Raw genomic sequence first — 18,593 nt, 5'->3', positions numbered from 1 at the left:
AGAAGACACCATTTACACCTGTTCCGTTTCTCAGGCGGTCATCCAATTCATAGAACTTATATAATCATACTGTAACTCTTTGTTGTACCAAAATGGAGTCGCATGTCCAAAAATAGACTATCTACAAGCTCACAACTTGTCACGTTGTGACGTGTTATGCAATTTTCAGGTCGCAACTCCCCTTTGTATGAAGAAGTTAGCATAAAGTAATAAAGTCTTTGTGGAACAAAACCAAAAACACCCCACTCAAAAGTGACCGGAAAGCGCCAACTAAAGTCTAATTTAAACTCCATCCACAAAATTGTAAATTATCGCCTTCCTAGGCAGTGCCAGCGCAGAGCACTATTTTCCACCACAGAGGAAAACCGGGCTGTGCTGTCCTCCTGGAATGTGACACAGTGACTAGGGGGGGCGAAGCAGTTCCGCGCGCGTCACAGAAGGGGCCGTTTTGTAGGTCAATCAGAGGCAGACGGGGGCGGGTCTTTGCGTAACCGGTTTGCAAAAATAGATATACGCGTCATGCGGAAAGTGGACTGGGCACTTACTCGGACAAGAAGTCGGCGTGGAAGTAGTAATCAGAGAGCTTGTCCAGGAAGGACCTCGGTTCCAGGATGAAGGTAGGCAGCACCACCTTGGACAGGTCCATCCCTGGTCGCACCTGCTTCAGCAGCATCCAGATCATAGACTTGTTCTCCTCCGACACCGTCTCTGTCTGGGACTCCTCGCCAGCCTGGGAGAGGAAGGCCATGTCGTTAGACTGCAATGCTCTACAGTCCCCTGTCCATCATCTGTGTGCCATCTGTCGCATTTCTATTTCTGCTTCTATGCTTATTTATTTGTGAGCTTTATTTTTTTAATCTGTAAAACGTGACACTCAATTCTATAGTTTAACCCACATTCATTAACCCTGGCATCCCTTCTCTGGGGCTAAGATTTAAGCCAGTAGATCTGCTATTTTCTGTGAAGATACTTAGTGTAGAGAGAAGAAAAAGGAGGGGTCCTAGTATAGAACCCTTTGGAATCCGGTCAACTAAGTATACCGCTTAACTGGGTTTTATATTATATTTATATTTAGTGGTGTATTTGTATTACATTTTTAACTGCCTGATTAAATTATGGTAAAAAAAACGAATCTAAAATACAGTATGCTACACATGTACTTACACACATACGTGAACACACATATCGTCACTGTCGGGTGGAAACCTTATCCCAAACCATTTTCTTTTTATTATTACGTTTTCTTTTTATTACATTTAAAAACATAAAATTAAATCGTGAAAACAACTAGAACTACAAGCTCACAATGTGTCGCGTTGCGACGCATTGTGAGCTTGTAGATTGGCTATTTTCACCACTTTAGCTCGACACTCCTGTATGATGAAGTAGGGCAGTAAGTGACGAAAAAACATACGTTCAAATTTGGAGATACAAGGTTTCTGCCCGACAGTAAAGATATGCTTTATACTGCTGCTACATTCACCCATGGGCATTCTAGGTTTTATATTTAAGCAATAATATAGTACATAAGAGGGAGCATTAGACTGTGGGATAATGGCACTGGTGCGCCAATATCGAACGGAATAGCGCAATCTTGAGTGTATTAATGTGATTATACCAGAGTTTCATTATTTCGGTGGCTGTTGCTAGGTTACAGGCAGGTACGGTAAACATGGTGGATGTGTTTGTATCAGGAGATATTAGCACCCAGTAGAATGTCCCTCAGCAAATCATAATGTTCTATGAATGCTATTTTGTCATTGGTTGGAAGGTGTGTATTAATACCGTGTAATGCACACACATAGTTCGGCTCAAGTTTATCCACCATTAAAAATGTATACGCTGGCTACAAATATAACCTCTAGGCCTATACTGTAGCTAACCAAAGCCCCAGCTGGCCAGCATTGCACGAGCTAGTGTAAACAACAATAAACGATCAAAACTTTACAGCAATTGGCACAGTTAAAACACTTGTTTTACCATTAGTTACATCAACAACAACTTAGCTAAGCAGTTTGGTGTTTATATGTGATGATGAGTTTAATGAATGTCTACAAACTAGTTAAAATAATAATGAAATGAGATGCCAACAATATTGCATTTATGAACAGTAGCTGTTAACACGCAAGCTAGACTTTAACATGTTACATATCTAGTTGCTGGTTATCTTTTCATGAAGGATTCACACACTGTGAATGAATAGATTTAGCTCCTAAATTTAGCAGGTGTTTCATTAGTAGAATGTCACCTCATCAATATTTCACACACCTCATCTCACACACCTCATCTCACACACACACACACAGTCACACACACACAGTCACACACACACACACACACACACACACACAGTCTCACACACACACACACACACACACACACACACACACACACACACACACACACACACACACACACACACACACACACACACACACACACACACACACACACACACACACACACACACACACACACACACACACACACACACACACACACACACACAATCAGAACCTACTGTTTGACAATCACCTCAATATACAGTAGCTGAGATATCTAGAATTCAATTTAAAAGGAAGTGCTGGAGTTGAGACTCAAGTGAACGGAAAACGACCTATAACGTTGTTGAAGAAACAAATGTGTACATTTATAGACATACTTAAGACAATATAGAATAAAAGAAGTCCGCAGCAGTCCGAGCTGCTGCTCCGAATCGTTTTTTATGCACAAACTGGTATGTACCAGTTTGCACATAAACTTCTTTTATTCAGACTTCTTTTATTCTATTATGTAATTTTTTTGTCCTGCACCAGCGACCAACATGGATGTGCATAACAACTCCTATTGAAATCACATACTTAAGACAAACCAGTATTAGCCTGATTCTTAGTTGTACGACGGTGTCCCGCACAAAGTAGCCACGTTCACAATACACAGGACACCGTTGTATGACCGAGTATAAATTAGGCAATAGTGTGGCCCGGTGCATACCTCTCCCAGCTCCTCGTGCGACTGCTCTAAGTATGGCGTTTCCCTCAGGGCCTCGTTGGGGTCCAGGTCAATGTACGAGTCATCCTGGCGCTCCGACGTGTCACTGTCGCTCTCCTCGCTCTTCTCCAAGCCCTCGGGATCTGACTCCTCGTGGTCCTGCTCGCCCTCACGGTCCGACTTGTCCGAGTACAGGTCGGGGTCCTTGAACTGGTCGCTGTCGTTGAACCTAGTGTGGAGCAGGGTGGGCGGAGGAGAGGGGGACACAGGAAGAGGAATAAATGTCAATTCAGATCAGACGAACTCTACGTTTCAACAAATAACAACCACAAAAGTCCTCACAAATAGAGCTATTATACCAACAAAGTGCTCATTTTCACACAATTATTTGGAGGAAATGGATATACTGTAACCATCCATTGGTAATTCATACTGTCTGTGCAGAGCTAATCTCACAAACAGCTGGACCGATCAACTCCAAACTTTGTATGAATGCTGCCAGTAGGCCACATAAGTCGTTTTTCATGTGATGTTTTATACTCTATTTAATTGTAGAATGTAAGTTAATGGGGCTGTGATTATACTGAAACTTTGCCCAAATTGGAGTTATACATCACTAATCCGTCACAGACGACCGATGTTATAGGCTGTTCGCATGAAGTCAGAGATCAACATTTTTAATTAAGTATTTGTTCTCACTCACTGGAAGCCCTGCATGTTGTGGGCTCGGAGGAGGCTGTAGAAGTTGATGGAGTGCTCTCCGGAAGGGGGGGCGATGTTCACGTCCTCCTTGCCCTCCCGGATCATGGACCTTTTCAGCAGGCTGGAGCACTTCAGGGCCAGCTCTAGAGCATCCATCCAACAACGGCCTGCGAAGGTCACAGAAAATCATGTTACATTCAGGAACATGACTAGGGTTCGATTTGTGACAAAAATAGAGGGGGGGGGGTACATTTTCTTAACTACTTAAGCCCTATAGAGAATATTCTTCTTTGTACGACAAATAGAGAAAATAACATATCTACAAGCACACAATGGGTCGCTTGTAGATCTACTAACCTCGCAATTTTTTGAAACAAATAAAGAAGACATTAAAAATAAATTTATATTTACAAAAATAATGAATGGCCAGAAGATCAAAGGCATGGATTTTGATTTTGTTGAAAATGAAGACAATTATGAGTAGCAAGGGTTATGGATTACCGTCAGACTCTGAGGCGGCACGGATGATGAGGTGGCTGCTGGGTAACGGCTGGGTGATGGAGCCCACCGTCTCGCCTTTGGGACCCTGTTTATCACAGCAGAACATGGACACACACAGCAAGATACAGAGTTATAAAAGTTAAGTGTGAATGATTTTTTTCCCCCGTGTCTTACCTAAGGCCCATCCCTTTCGGCACTAGTTGTCAAAGTGGAGTCCGAGGACCCCCAGTGTTCCTTGAGGGGGTTCCAGGGGGATTTTGTTGTCGTTGGGGATTATAGACGTGTTGTGAGCTTATAGATCGTCTACTTTTGAAAAAGTTTGGCATATCTTTACAATTGTTGACAAATCTACTCTTATTGGAGTCCCTGGAACAACATATTTTCAAACGGTGGTCCATGGCCAAATACATATCAATCTGGGGGTCCTTGACATGAAAAGGTTTGAGAACCACTGGTCTAAACAATATATCCTCTGACCATTTATTCTTTTTTATTGTTGACATTTCCAAGGAAATGTCAACAATACCTTTATTTTGGAATATATGGCATGCCTCAATTCCTATAATATCTCCCATTTAGTGTGCCCATAGACCTTTTACAGTTACGTACTAAATAAACAAAAGATTCTGGCAACTCTATTCTCTTATATTTTTATTAGTCTATTCCACAAAGCTACCTTTCTATTTTGCACAGCTGTTCCTGTGGGCAAAGTATGAGTCATGAGATTGGGACTTGTTCTTACCAAGTCTCTTGACAATGACTTATTTAGACTATGGAAAAAAGATCATGTCTTGACAATGGCTCATTTAGACTATGGAAAAAAGATTATGTTTTTCCTGAAAAACCCACATTGTCGCCCTCATGTGCTAATAATTCTAGTGCTAGTAATTCTTTGTGAATAAAATAGTGAAGATTTAGCAAGCAACTAAAACCAGTGATATATATGTTCCAGTTATCTATTCCAATTGTAGATTGAAATCACTTTATTAAAAATAAGACCTTAATATATTATGTAAGCCATAACAAGGGACGGAGGGGGGTAGGGATCCCAATCAATAATTGTGAAGCTTTGCGCAACTTAACTGTTTATTTCAACACCCATCAATACAATTGAGATTCTGAAATCATTGTACTGTAATACGGAGAGCCTAATTAAAATTAAACCCTTTTACACCACATTCATATATATATATATATATATAAGAGAGGTGAGAGAGAGAGCGAGAGAGAGAGAGAGAGAGAGAGAGAGAGAGAGAGAGAGAGAGAGAGAGAGAGAGAGAGAGAGAGAGAGAGAGAGAGAGAGAGACCTGCGTTGAGTAGTCGTTAATGGATACCAAATAATGACTGGGACTTACAATGCACCAGCTGAACCCACTGCAAAGGAACAATGTCTGTTCCCTTATGAAAAGGCTTCCAGATATGAAAATGTACTAACAAATTATCATGGCTGGCTGCATAATCTTTTCTATAATAATTCCTGAAAAGCTATTTAAAAAAGGCCTGAGCTCCAGTGATAAATTAGTCAGTACATTTCCTCATAAAAGCTAAGTGGCCTTGTGGTTAGAGTGTCTGCCCTGAGACTGGGAGGTCAGGGTTTAATCCCCGGCCGAGACAATGGTATACCCATTACATGGCACTCGCATCAAGGGTTGGATTGGGGGGAAACCCCTGCGACATACTAGCGTCATGTCCAGTGGATATATTTGTACTTAAAATTTGACCTGATTTGTACACTCTAAAGGCCTTTGCAGACAGGGTGCGATTTTTCGCACGGAAAAAACGGACAATATCATTTTTAAAAGAACACATGGTTCTCAATGACCTCATGCACACCGGCTCCGAATTTACAGTGCGGCGATGCGATGCGTTTTTTTTTTCAATTGAACCCAGTTCGATTCGTGCGTCTTTTCTCATGCGGTAAAAACTGATTGACTAATCGCACCCTGTGTGCAAAGGCCTTAAGAGTAAAGGCCTTTGCAGACAGGGTGCGATTGGTCAATCACTTTTTACCGCATGCGAAAAGACGCACGAATCGAACTGGGTTCGACTGGAGAAAAAAAAACACACCGCCGCAGCCACTTGCCGCACGGCAAATTCGGAGCCGGTGTGCATGAGGTCATAGAGAACATGTGTTCTTTAAAAAAATGATAATGTCCGTTTCTTTTGTGCGAAAAATCTTACCCTGTCTGCAAAGGCCTTTAAATGAACACTGATGATTTGACAATCTTCAGTATGATTGTCACACAATCATACTGAAGATTGGAGGTCCACCTCTCATCTGTGACTTAACAGACAGTTTAAAAAGACGGTAATCTGTATGTACTGTAAACCTTTATAGTGTGTGCCTTCATAGCATGTGATGCTTTCTTCTCTGGCACAATCTTTTACTATGACCCGTTGACTAATACTGTACAGATATTCATCTGTATGTACTGTATGTGCTGTAATGATATCTTTTTTCAACTCAGTTTTTTTTACCTTTAGTTAAGTGTAAAAAAGCAAAATAATAATAGCAATTAAAACAAAGACAAAGCTCAAACCTTTACCTATCCTAAAAAAAGAGAAAAGATTCAGATGTACTGTATTGTGTTGGTTCCTCACCTTGACAGCCCAGATGGACTGCTCCAGAGGGTGGAAGAGCTTAAAGCAGAAGCCATCCTTCTTGGACGGCCTCTCGATGAGCTCACAGGCGTTCAGTAGCACCGTGCCAACCCACTGGCCGTTCTTGTGGGTCTTGTAAATGAGCAGGACCCCTGGTTTCAGCACACACCATAGCTTGGTCCAGCTCTTCAGAGTGCCACGGATCTGTGATAAGGACACACGCACACACGCACGTGCACACGTGGAAAAAATATTGATTTCTTAACGTATAAACCGTGCAATGATGTTTAGCGGCCTGTCCAACCAATATGCCCATCTATAGGCATACATTTGAGGTTCAGTTGTCCAGAACAGCCTATCCGACCGATATATACTGTATGTACAGTATACTTTTTTCCAAGGAGTTGAAATTCGTTGTGAGCTTGTTCAGTGAATGTTCTCCTATTATGACATAGGGACGCTAGTGTTCATAGTGGTTAACATCTCTGAGGTGAAACTAAGGAGAAATTAACCCCCTTTTATATTTTTTGGCCTCATTTCAAGGTAGCGAGCATCCAATTATCAGAATTGTACGTTTTGTCAAGTGTGAAAACATCTGATGCATGCAAGGACATAACAGCAAGGCTGACAGCCGAGTGACAGCGGGTGATCGAACCTTTAGCCAGTCGGCCATGACAATGACAGAGGGATCGGTGATGGTACTGAGAAGTTCCTTGGTGGCCCTCTTCTTCTCCTCCCTGTAATTCTTCTTTTGCACCTGCAGATGACACACCGCCAACAAGGTTGTTATCAGTTGACTCCGGAGAAATCACCAACTCGAAAAATTACATTTCTCATGGTTGTTAATACTGAATACCAAGTAATTGATGCATATTTTATCAGGCTACATTCCTTGTTTGAATAATTGCCGCTGTAACTGTGCTACCACCATTTGTACATACTGCATATTTTATATCAATTATCTATTTATTACTTTTATACACGTGTATAAAAGTACTTTTATACACGTGTACTACAGTATGGTGCACACCAAACAAAACTGGACAATGGACATGAAAAGGAAAATAATGAAAGGGATGATTTTTTGTGATTTTTTTATTAATTTATTTCGAATTAAATATCAAAGCGACAACTTGTTGTTGTATGTGAAGTCCATGGCCAGTTAAGGATGCTAAATAACTACTGCGTTTATGAGGGCTACATTGGTATTCAATGTATAGTATCTCATACTGAAGGTCCAAGTTACAAAGAATTGTTAACACTCAAAGTTACAAAAAGAGGTTAATCTGATTGATTTGAATTAAGGAGAGCTGGATTAACCCATTGATACCTGGAACGCATCTGTGTCACTTTAGATGTCTTTGGCTATTCAAAAATAGCAGATATACAAGCTCATAGCGCGGCACCGAGTGCCGCGCTACGAGCTTGTAGATCTGCTATTTTTGAAAAATCGTGAAATTATTTTTTTACATTTTTTTCCGAAAAACTGTTAGGATTTAGAAAATGTTTAGAAGCGGCCTCAGGTCTTAATGGGTTAAGGCAATTTCATTGCATTACACCTATCGTTTCTTTTTTTTAAAGTTGAATATTTCCAATTGTAATGGATGGATAATTGCAACTGCACTGATATCTCACACTGGTAGGGATTTGGGTTGCAATCATTCCGTTTTGAACGTGACATGGGTCTCCATTTCATTTTGATGCATCAGATACATCGATTACAGTACATGGCTGCGGAGTGACAGGGAGATTTTCTAGGATCATGAATTAGTGTTTGTGGATACGGAATGGTAAATTCACCAACCTTGAGGGATTCCTTCTTCGTGAGCTTTCCTCCGGATGCCGACACGTCTTTGTCAGAGCCATTGTAGAGCTTTGTTTCAGACTACAAGGGCAGAGGAGGATATTTCAGACCGTGAACTCACACAGAAAAGAGGAGGTAGATATGACGCGGGTCCTGAGCGGGACTCAAACCCACATTGCTATCCTTTTATCTGTGGCTTGCAATTAAGGCTGGATCGGACTATTAGCAGTCATACAAATAAATGTGTTTTGGGCATTGGCATTCATTTGATCTAGCAGTTTTTATACAGATGAATGGAAATGATTCTAACGATTATGCAAAATAATTGTCATTAGCTCAAATAATTGTGGTCTGGCGATTATGTAATAACTGTGACCGGGCTAGTTAGCAGGCCGGTCAAACTAACCAGTGACATTTCCAGGGAAGAAAAGACAATCTGTAAGAACTGAAGTGCGGTGGTTTGATTCAAGATACCACCCAAGATACTGCCTAAATAAGTAAACACCTACTCTATTTGAGGCGTGAAACAAGTTGAGAGCAGCATTATCACAGCAGAAAAATATGATCGCTTGGTTCCTGCAAGGCCGGCAAACTTTTTCAGTGCCCACGGCCACACGCTATAGCCCAGAATTAGCTCAGCTGTTCTAATGAGGAAGCACATAGATGTCAATTCAGGTCTACATCTGTGTCAGCTAACTCCATGACCTAACTGGAGTGATTTAAGAATGGAGCGTGAGATGGGATAGAGAGTGGGAATCAAGACGATGGGATTCTAGGCAGAGATGAGAGCGCTTGAGGGCACAGAGTAAGTATCACCAGCCAAGTACAGTTTTCCAAGTCTTTGCTCTTGTTATTCAGAGAAGAACCATGAATAGTTTCCTCTGGCTGAGTTTATATTGATGCCGATACGTTGATGCCGAAAGTGAAACAAACAGAAATGGAGGGGTTTGATGTTGATAGGGTTCTGGCTTGATTTTACTTAAATCAGCCATCTACCCAACACATGTAGCGTATAGCGTTTGAAGTGAGGAGAGATGGCTTTAAGACATTATTGATTTCACCTTGCTCTTGGTTATGGAATGTGAGTCCTCTTTCAGAGGCAATGGCAGGAGGTCCTCCTTCCCTCGGTCGAAACCTAGAACGACAACACAACAGGAAAAGATCAACAATGATGAACAACATTAAAGGGTTTCTTTAAGACTATATTTAAAGGGATTTATAACGTATTAGGTAGTGCCATGGATAGAGACAGGAAGGATGGGGCAGACTAAGAGTAGTCGATACAACTCACAGATCATGAGTCAGATTCAAACCTACCTGTACAACGTTGTAGTCTGTGCAAATGTGTAAATAACTGACTGAGAAAAACTATATAAGCCGATACCTCAGCAGAAGTCAAACACAGAGGAGAAAATAGACTGCCCAGTAAGATGCCTGCGGTTGATGACATCAGCAGCAGTTCCCTTGCACTTTCTTAGCACACCGAGAAGCTCTGAATTTTTCATGGCATCCGTTCCCTCCTACAAGACCGTCAGCAATGATTTATGGGGATTAAAGAACCATCACTTCCATGCCAAGAATGCCTGAGTGACATTGACAAAATATTATTACATTGCAACTACATTGCTGGATATTGCGACTGCATTATGAATGCAACATACGGACGTGGAGATTGCAACAGATTCTAGATGTTTTTTCTTGAAACAAGTGGGTAATTGGGGTGTAAAGCTAAATGCTTCAGCTTTACTCAGATTACTGCCTTCAACAACTTAACTCATTGCCTAAAAATATATTTTCTTAGTCTCCGTCTAAGGAGTCTTCCTTTTAAAGTTTTTGATTGCGAACGCGGGAGGAGGCGCGGCGAAGCCGCGCCTCCGACCAAGTGGAGCTTACTATATCATCGTGCTTGCGGTGTGTGTGTGTGTGTCCCATATTTATGGTCTCTTTCCGTCTGTGTTCACGCTCTCATTCTCTCATTGGCTCGCCGGCGAGAGATTGCGCCTGATCCCATTGCTTCACCGATCTGTCCGTCAACCCCCGCCCCGTTAACACAACATTACGAGCGACGCCCACTGCACTCTGGTTGGTTGCGAAATGAAACACTTCCTCATACCGAGTAACCTCGCATCACCAGTCTTTTCCACCTCCGAGTACACCGACCCGCTGGGCCAGGCTTTTATTTTTTAGCAAAACTAAGCAATAAAAGCCTGGAGATCGAGGCGAATCTGCGTTCGCCTCCAGCGTTCGCGCGTCTTACTTGTTAGATTAGATTTAAGAAGGAACTTGATTGCCAGACCAACCGGGAAGTTGCTGATCAATTTGAGCTGCTAAAATGCATGATCAACTATCTGGATAGTCAGTGAGGACATTTCCACAGCCATGCTCTAAATTAACAGCAGATTCATTATTCAATAGTGTGAACAGCACAGCACAATTCACTATTGTCTACATCTAATATGAAATTAACAGCTGGCGATTTCCTCATCCTGAGGGATTTATAGTAATGTGCCTTTCAGAAATCACAAGCTTGCAAATCAGTATTATGCAACATTAGTCAACTCCATTAGTCTGCAATAAGGCTTTTAAATATCGACTGACTCAGTTTGTCACTCAAGCGGATTGGCTGGGAAGAGGCACTGTTATAAATTCGGGTTTTATCAGGAGACATTTATTATGTGTTCCTGCCTTTCCCAGTCAGGCAAATAAATCATCCTGGTCATCTGGATTCAGATCACTCAGACGTTCAAAAAATAAAAGCTTGTGAGCCGAGTCGCTGCCTAGAAAACATAGTAAATATCATCAACATGATGCTTTGATCAGAGACCCATTTGTAAACAGCCTGGACCTACTGTAGTATGAACCTACAATGTGCAACACTATCCATCCAACTCTTATCAAACGGGGAAGGCTTAGGCTGGCCTGGGAGTGCTTCCAGGCGTTTTTGAAAAATCTTTTAAGTGTGAGAACTACTGATTTAGAAGGCATTTATAGAATCGGCCTCAGAATGTATTCCAGTGACACATAAGAGGTCCAACTGGACCATCTGTTCCCACTCGTCAGGGTCATCTCCATGCCTACCTCAGCCAGAGGGGCAGCTCAAGGGCCTTTCAGGCAGCAACACTGCCAACACATTTCAACCACAAGCAATCCTCCATAATTTACAAAAGGAAAGAAATAATGATTATGTGAAGATCAAGATGGACAATCAAAATTGACATGAGAGTGAGTTGATAAGTGTGTAAAGAGCACTAAGCTAATCAAAATCCAGGTTATTCACTGCTGTTTCTTAATGCAAATAGCAGTGTCACCCATACATCATATCATTGTAATAAATATGGATATGATGAGATGTGATCATCAATGCACCACTGCAAATACGGTCATTTTATGATGCTATGATTATCAGGGTATCGTGAGGCTTCTAATAAAATAATAATTAGGGTAATGAAGCAAAATCTACACCAAGTGATTCTTCAAGGTGAACTTTCAATCTGTTCATTTGAAAAACACCATGCATGTACACACACAAATATACACACAGTCACACACACACACCCCCCCCCACACACACACCCCCCCCACACACACACACACACACACACACACACACACACACACACACACACACACACACACACACACACACACACACACACACACACACACACACACGAGGTTTGGGTTGCCCGAACACCTACGCCGCACCGCCGATCCGACCAATATGTGTGAGTCATAGTGTCTGGGTCTTTGTCGGAGTACCCATTGTACCAGTCTATGTACCATTTTATGCCCATATATGGAGATCCCTGATGTCATATATATATATGCCCATATATTGGAATGGCCATATAGGTTGGATCGGCGGTTCTGGACAACTGGATATCCAAACTACTCGACGGCGGGCACCACACTCCCTCGAGGCCTTGCCGCTGCATGTGCCGAGTTTGTGGTTGGTCGGTCCCATATATGCACATGACCATATATGGGCATAGCGATCGGATCTGTGGCTCTGGACAACCAGATCCGTCAGTCCCTGTCCCTTTTATGCCATGATTTCAACAACCAGGTTCATTACCTGGTGACATTAACTTGCTGGATAACCTATCAGCATGTATCTGTGATTTCCAATAACTATCCCCATTTAGTTGAAGGCCTATTAATTGTTAGTATTCTTTAGTTTTTGAGGAAGATGGAAGATGGACTGGCATTCTAAACATTTTACACTAAAAGCTTTCCATTCCTACGGATGCTTACAGCACTGGGACATGAGTCAGAGAGTGACATTAAGAAGCTGTCTGCTGGGAAGAAACACAGGGACCAAACTCAACATTCATTGTCTCTGTGTGTGTGTGTGTGTGTGTGTGTGTGTGTGTGTGTGTGTGTGTGTGTGTGTGTGTGTGTGTGTGTGTGTGTGTGTGTGTGTGTGTGTGTGTGTGTGTCAAAGACAAGATAAGAGGCATCATTATGACCTTGTGTGTTGTCTTCCTGTATCACATTCATACTGTATCATCTGTATCGATAAAGTAATCGATTGCCCGACACAAGATAAGAGTTGACTATTATGAGATGATGGACTCGATGCTGGTATCCCCCGAAGCTGGATCCTTAAATGCTTCATATCTACAGCCACAGAAATACGGCAGAGCCAATGCCTTTCTTCTGGCATTAAATGCACCCGTTATGACAGTACTAATTTTAGACAGTGGAGGCGTTTCAGCGAAATCGCTGTTCTGGGTTTGAGCGGGGTGATGTTTGTGGTACAAAGACAGGAGAGAGTGCAGATGGTACAATATGCACAGAACCATCTGCCAAATACAGAGCTAAAACAAAGACAAAGCTTGTGCACAAGCATACACACAAACACGCTACACTAAAAAGTTTAACCATTTCAGTCAGTAGTACATTTTTGACCAAAGCTGCAATTGCAGATCATTGTGCTCATTGTTACTGTCTCATACTAACCCCTGGTTAATATGAGAGTAATCTCTCAAGAACAGATTCTGCTCTGCGTTGGAATCTGTCGTGAAGGTTCGTCATAACGTGTACACACTGGGCTACAAGTGGGCGTTGCCTTCAGATCAGGAAGCAGGCCGCGCTTTACCCAATCAAATGTAGTGGGCGGGATTTACGTGTCCGCCGATCATTCCCCACTCGAAACCAACCGAAACTAATTTAACAATAGCGTCCGCGGAGCAGACAAAACCACGAAAAGATATTCACATTTTAACTTGCTCTTTTGTCATAGAAACAAGTGGGCTTATAACGAAAACGATCCATGTTCTCTGGGAGAAGTGGTGTTAGTGTTCCGTGCAGACATATTGTTAGTGGGAATGAAAACATAGTCGCACCACCGGAAGTGAAACGCTGAAGGCAGACCAAAACCCCGGTTTCCTTGCGCACGTGTGCTACGTCGTCATTGTCCCAGAGCCAAGTGAGATAGTACAAACAGCAGAGGGCGCTGTTTTTCCTTCTCATTTGGTTCTGGGTTCCCAGATTGATATGAGAGATATACTGTAGCTGTACAGCTTGGTAGTGTCACTGGGATGGACTGCAGGAAGAGAAAGACGAAACGAAAACCATGAGCATCCCTCAAAAACAGATGAAAGCGTGTACTGTATGTTTCTTAGATAGAATCTTTCCGTTGAATTAATAAAGCGAATGTGGAATGGAGAATGCAGTTTGCGTCAATGTCTATGAATATCAATGTGTGGGTACGGCTGGAGTAGCAGGAGAGTGTGGCTCAGACTGGCTATAGCATTCACATGACTGCTACTGATACTGCAGTGGTTCTTCTCTGCGACAAACCTGACACATATGTCACACAGAGAGAGAGAGAGCGAGACAGAGAGAGAGCGAGAGAGAGAGAGAGAGAGAGAGAGAGAGAGAGAGAGAGAGAGAGAGAGAGAGAGAATGAAAGATAGGTTATTTATAATACTACTGTTGTTATCTGTAAACATGTTTGCTTTGGCAATATGAGCAGCACTGTCTTTTCATGCCAATATAGCTCTTTAGTTTAGACAATTCGAGTGAGTGAGTGAGAGAGAGAGAAATAGAGGTTATTTCTAATAATTATTTTGGCAATGTGAGGGGGAGAGAGAGAGAGAGAGAGAGAGAGAGAGAGAGAGAGAGAGAGAGAGAGCGCAATATTTTGAATTGTGGCTAATTGCTTTAATTTACCCAAACACACAACCTTTCACATGAACTATTGATTTCATTGGTTGCACTTTAAAAATCCTGAGTGTTAATTCAACTCTGAGACATTCATAGTTAACACTGGTTTTGATGTTATTCAAAAATACATAGTTTGGACAAATGGATAGGCAGATAAATCAATGTGAATCAGACTGTTCAGTGAGGCAGACAGTGATGACAGTTATGACATAGTTGATGTTAGTTGATGCTACGTTTGAATTCCTACAGCAGGCTGCTCTACAGGATCAATGCTAAGCTGGCAAAGAAGGTAATGTCCACTTTGGATTAAAATATACTCAGCCACGTACTGTAGGCTACACACAGATGCAGACAATGTTATGTTTCCTCTTCAGACTGTGCTCAAAAGCCATGTTTCGGCGTGCTATGTTGCTATTTTGTAAGATGGTGGCAGACGAAGAGGCTGCTATAGCAACAGGTGAACTGACGACAGCAAGCTGTGAGCCGCGTCAACTTGTACCACACATCAATTTAGGGAACAGACAACAGAGAGTGCACTTATGTGGGAAACTTGTCATGGCAACGGTATCTCAGTTAATCTGACTCTGGATAGCTTAGAGCCGGGTGAAAGTGGAAAAATGGATGGGAGGGGGGTTTATGTATCCAATTTAAGCCAGCACAGAGAGTATGACATTTCTGCTGTGTTCCAAAACTTTCATTTGAGCAACATGGTGAAATCATTAAACAACTTTCAAACATTTAAACAGACGTGGCACTGCCAAAAGTGTCATGATATGAATTAACAATACTAGACAATCTAGAGCTTTGAGGATCTGCTATTTTAACCATTTTCGAAAGAAATGTGGCAAACATTTTTGGCCTATAATGACACACCAAGAATAGGAAGAATAGGGAGGCAAAATAGGGGGGGCAGGTTGAAAGTGATTCACCCCTGAGTCAATAATAATCAGTGATACAGCCCCTACTAAAATGATTCTCCATCGATTGTAACAGCACAGTGAAAGTGGAGTCATTCTGCCCATGGAGTGATCATCCATTGCAATTACCAACCCGCCGGAGCACAGCCGGTTCCCAGGTTTTCTACACTGACCGTATGAAAAGTTTTCATGCTCCCGTTTCATTTGCAGCCTGCTAGCTTGCCCCCTAGCAACAACAACACAGCACACAACAATCATCATCAGACACCACGTTGCACGACCCGCATGAACCATCCGCAAACAGCCGCCTCAGCCAGACAATTCACATTAAGAAGGGATAATATTCCAAATAGCAGGATGTGTGTGTGTGTGTGTGTGTGAGGATGGAGGCATTAAGACAGTGATATTACCCCTGGCAGACGCAATGCGTAGGTGAGCTCTATAAATAGCGCAATGGACCATTGGTTAATCTGTAGAGGCCCTTCACTGACCTCGTCCTACAGAACCCTTGCCCTGGTTAACATTGGGAAATGTAGGCTTTTCCAGACAATGCACTGCATCAGGTAAGACTGTACTCTGGTATTTCAGAGTACAGCTGTAAATCACGTTCAAATTTTGTTTTAGATGGGCACAGAGGATCATGGCTGAGTGCAAAAAAAATTAAGCACAAAAAAACCTCATTCATACGCATAATTCAATGTTGTGACAAGTTCATAATAGAGGATGACTGTCAATGCTGAATTCTGTTCAAGGAGAAGATAATCACCACAAATACAGATAACAGTTACTGTAACATCAAATGAAGACACACCAGACTTTCTGTGAGTGTGAGTCACCAGCCTTCTGTGTGGGTTTTTCTTTCTTTGTTTATTACTTTCTTTGTTTAACATTTATTTTTGGCATGTTTATGCTTCAGGTCCTTTAGAGAGACAGGAAATTAGGGTGGGGTGGGGTGGAGTGGCAGTGGCGCCTGCTGTAACCTGCTAGTCAAGCTTGGGCGGCCAATCGCGGTCCTGGATTCACAGAGATTTCAAAGAACTACCGACCAGTGAAAATTTTCCCCCCCACTCCCGCACCCCACCCCACCCCCGTCTGCCAAAAGCCAATCCAAGGTGCCTGCCACTGAGAAACGAGGAGACCCCCCCCCCCCCTCTACCCCTCTACCCCCCGAATCGAATCCACTGACAGCCAATCCGCACATTCCTGGTGTCAGAAACTCATTTACAGAAGGAAGAGCAGGAAACGTCAAGGAATAAATAAATTAAGTTTGATTTGATAGATTTTGATTAGTGACACTTTTTCAGCTTGTTCTTTTGTCATTCTATGGCATGTCATAATCAAGTTCTTCTCAATTGTGTTTTTTTTTACGTGACAGGTACGTCCATCTGGAAATCAGTTGGCTGTTCAGGCTTCTTTGCGACGAGGAAATCTTCATTACAATCATTACAATATTTTCTAGTCTATTATCACAGCGTGGCACCAAATGGCGCGCTACGAGCTTTTAGGGGGTCGTCCCTGGAACAAAATATTTTGAGATGGGGTCTGCGGCCAAATACATATAATTTTTGCTGATTGGTTGCTATATCAGTGGTGCTCAAACTTTTTCCATGTCAAGGACCCCCACCTCAAAATATTTTGTTCCAGGGACCCCCAGAAGCAAATATTGGAGTTAAAAATGTGCGTTTTAAATATATATATATATATTCGAAGATTTGCAAAAATGTTTTTTTGCAGATCTACAAGCTCATAGTATGAGCTCATAGTACAAGCTCATAGTATGAGCTTGTATATTTGCTATTTTTGAATAGCCAAAGTATAAAATAATGGTTATAGCTAAAATCTAAAATGAAACGTATGCATTCCTGTATTGAATGGGTTAATAAAACGTGCAGAGCCAAGTGCTCCAGTATTTTATATGGGTAGTCTATTTGAGAAGGGCAAGGAAGCACATGCTGTTTGTTGACATTCTAAGGATGCATGGCCTATTTGCATAAATAGTGATATGACATTATTCATTTTATCCCACAACTTGGCTGAAGCACGTTGGACTTTAGAGATGTTTTATATAGTAGTAGTATATTTTATACGTACCAAAAGGGATGTTACTACACTGTTTATTTTTATTTGTATTTGTAATAAAATGTCATTGAAATTACATGACGTGTTCTTCATTTACTTTTTCAGTATATTATGTATTCATATCATTCATTGTATTCTATGATGGGAGTGAAAGAGAAAGGTAAGAAAGAAGCGAGCGCAAGGCGGCTGTTTCCAAACAGCATCTTTAAGCAGGCTGCTGCCTGTTTGCCCAAGTATATGTCTCTCACACAGCATCTTAAGCAGGCTGCTGCCTGTTTGTCCAAGTGCATGTCTCTCACACAGCATCTTAAGCAGGCTGCTGCCTGTTTGTCCAAGTGCATGTCTCTCACACAGCATCTTAAATTAAGCAGAATGGAGCTGTGGGGCACAATGAATGACTCATGGATGACACAACCACACAAAGCACTAATCACTCAGAGAGAGAGAGAGAGAGTGATCAGGTTGATGGAGGATATCCCAATCACTCTTTCTTTTGCCTTTATTTTACCAGGTAGTCACAGATATCTTTTATAAGTAAGACCAGGCCAAATGGCAGCATTTAAATTTTCTAGACACAAAGAACATAAAGAGAAATGATTGGGATCAGGATTCCTCTGCCATTTCCCTGCTTTTTAAGTGCTGCTTGTGTAGTTTTCACCCATTTCACAAATGCATGTTAAATTGAGTTAATGTTAAAGTGTTTCAGGATTTAGATGCATTTCTGGGATTGAGGATTATCGTTTTCGTTCATTAGCGTGTCCCAAAAGTTGGAGCAGAGGCCTTGATCATTTATGAAACTGTAGATCAGCTGAAAGGCTTTTAATCTT

General features: G+C 41.9%; 1 protein-coding gene across 4 annotated transcripts in view; it reads right to left on the bottom strand.

Annotated features, from left to right (window-relative positions):
- osbpl8 (oxysterol binding protein-like 8) overlaps positions 1-18,593 on the bottom strand; it is a 106,107-nt gene that overhangs the window by 15,034 nt on the left and 72,480 nt on the right. For all 4 annotated transcript variants that reach the window (XM_080421573.1, XM_080421574.1, XM_080421575.1 and 1 more), the window contains 8 exons: positions 9,661-9,734; positions 8,600-8,680; positions 7,451-7,552; positions 6,796-6,999; positions 4,195-4,279; positions 3,695-3,860; positions 2,995-3,220; positions 546-730 (listed from right to left, as the gene is read on the bottom strand). In XM_080421573.1, the coding sequence (XP_080277699.1) occupies positions 546-730; positions 2,995-3,220; positions 3,695-3,860; positions 4,195-4,279; positions 6,796-6,999; positions 7,451-7,552; positions 8,600-8,680; positions 9,661-9,734 (1,123 nt within the window). The remainder of the gene's footprint in view (positions 1-545; positions 731-2,994; positions 3,221-3,694; positions 3,861-4,194; positions 4,280-6,795; positions 7,000-7,450; positions 7,553-8,599; positions 8,681-9,660; positions 9,735-18,593) is intronic.

Source organism: Gymnoscopelus braueri, assembly GCF_963280865.1.
Source record: "Gymnoscopelus braueri genome assembly, chromosome: 23".
Lineage (NCBI taxonomy): Eukaryota > Metazoa > Chordata > Actinopteri > Myctophiformes > Myctophidae > Gymnoscopelus > Gymnoscopelus braueri.
The sequence above is the reverse complement of the archived record's forward strand: the minus strand, read 5'-3'. Positions and strand labels throughout refer to the sequence as shown.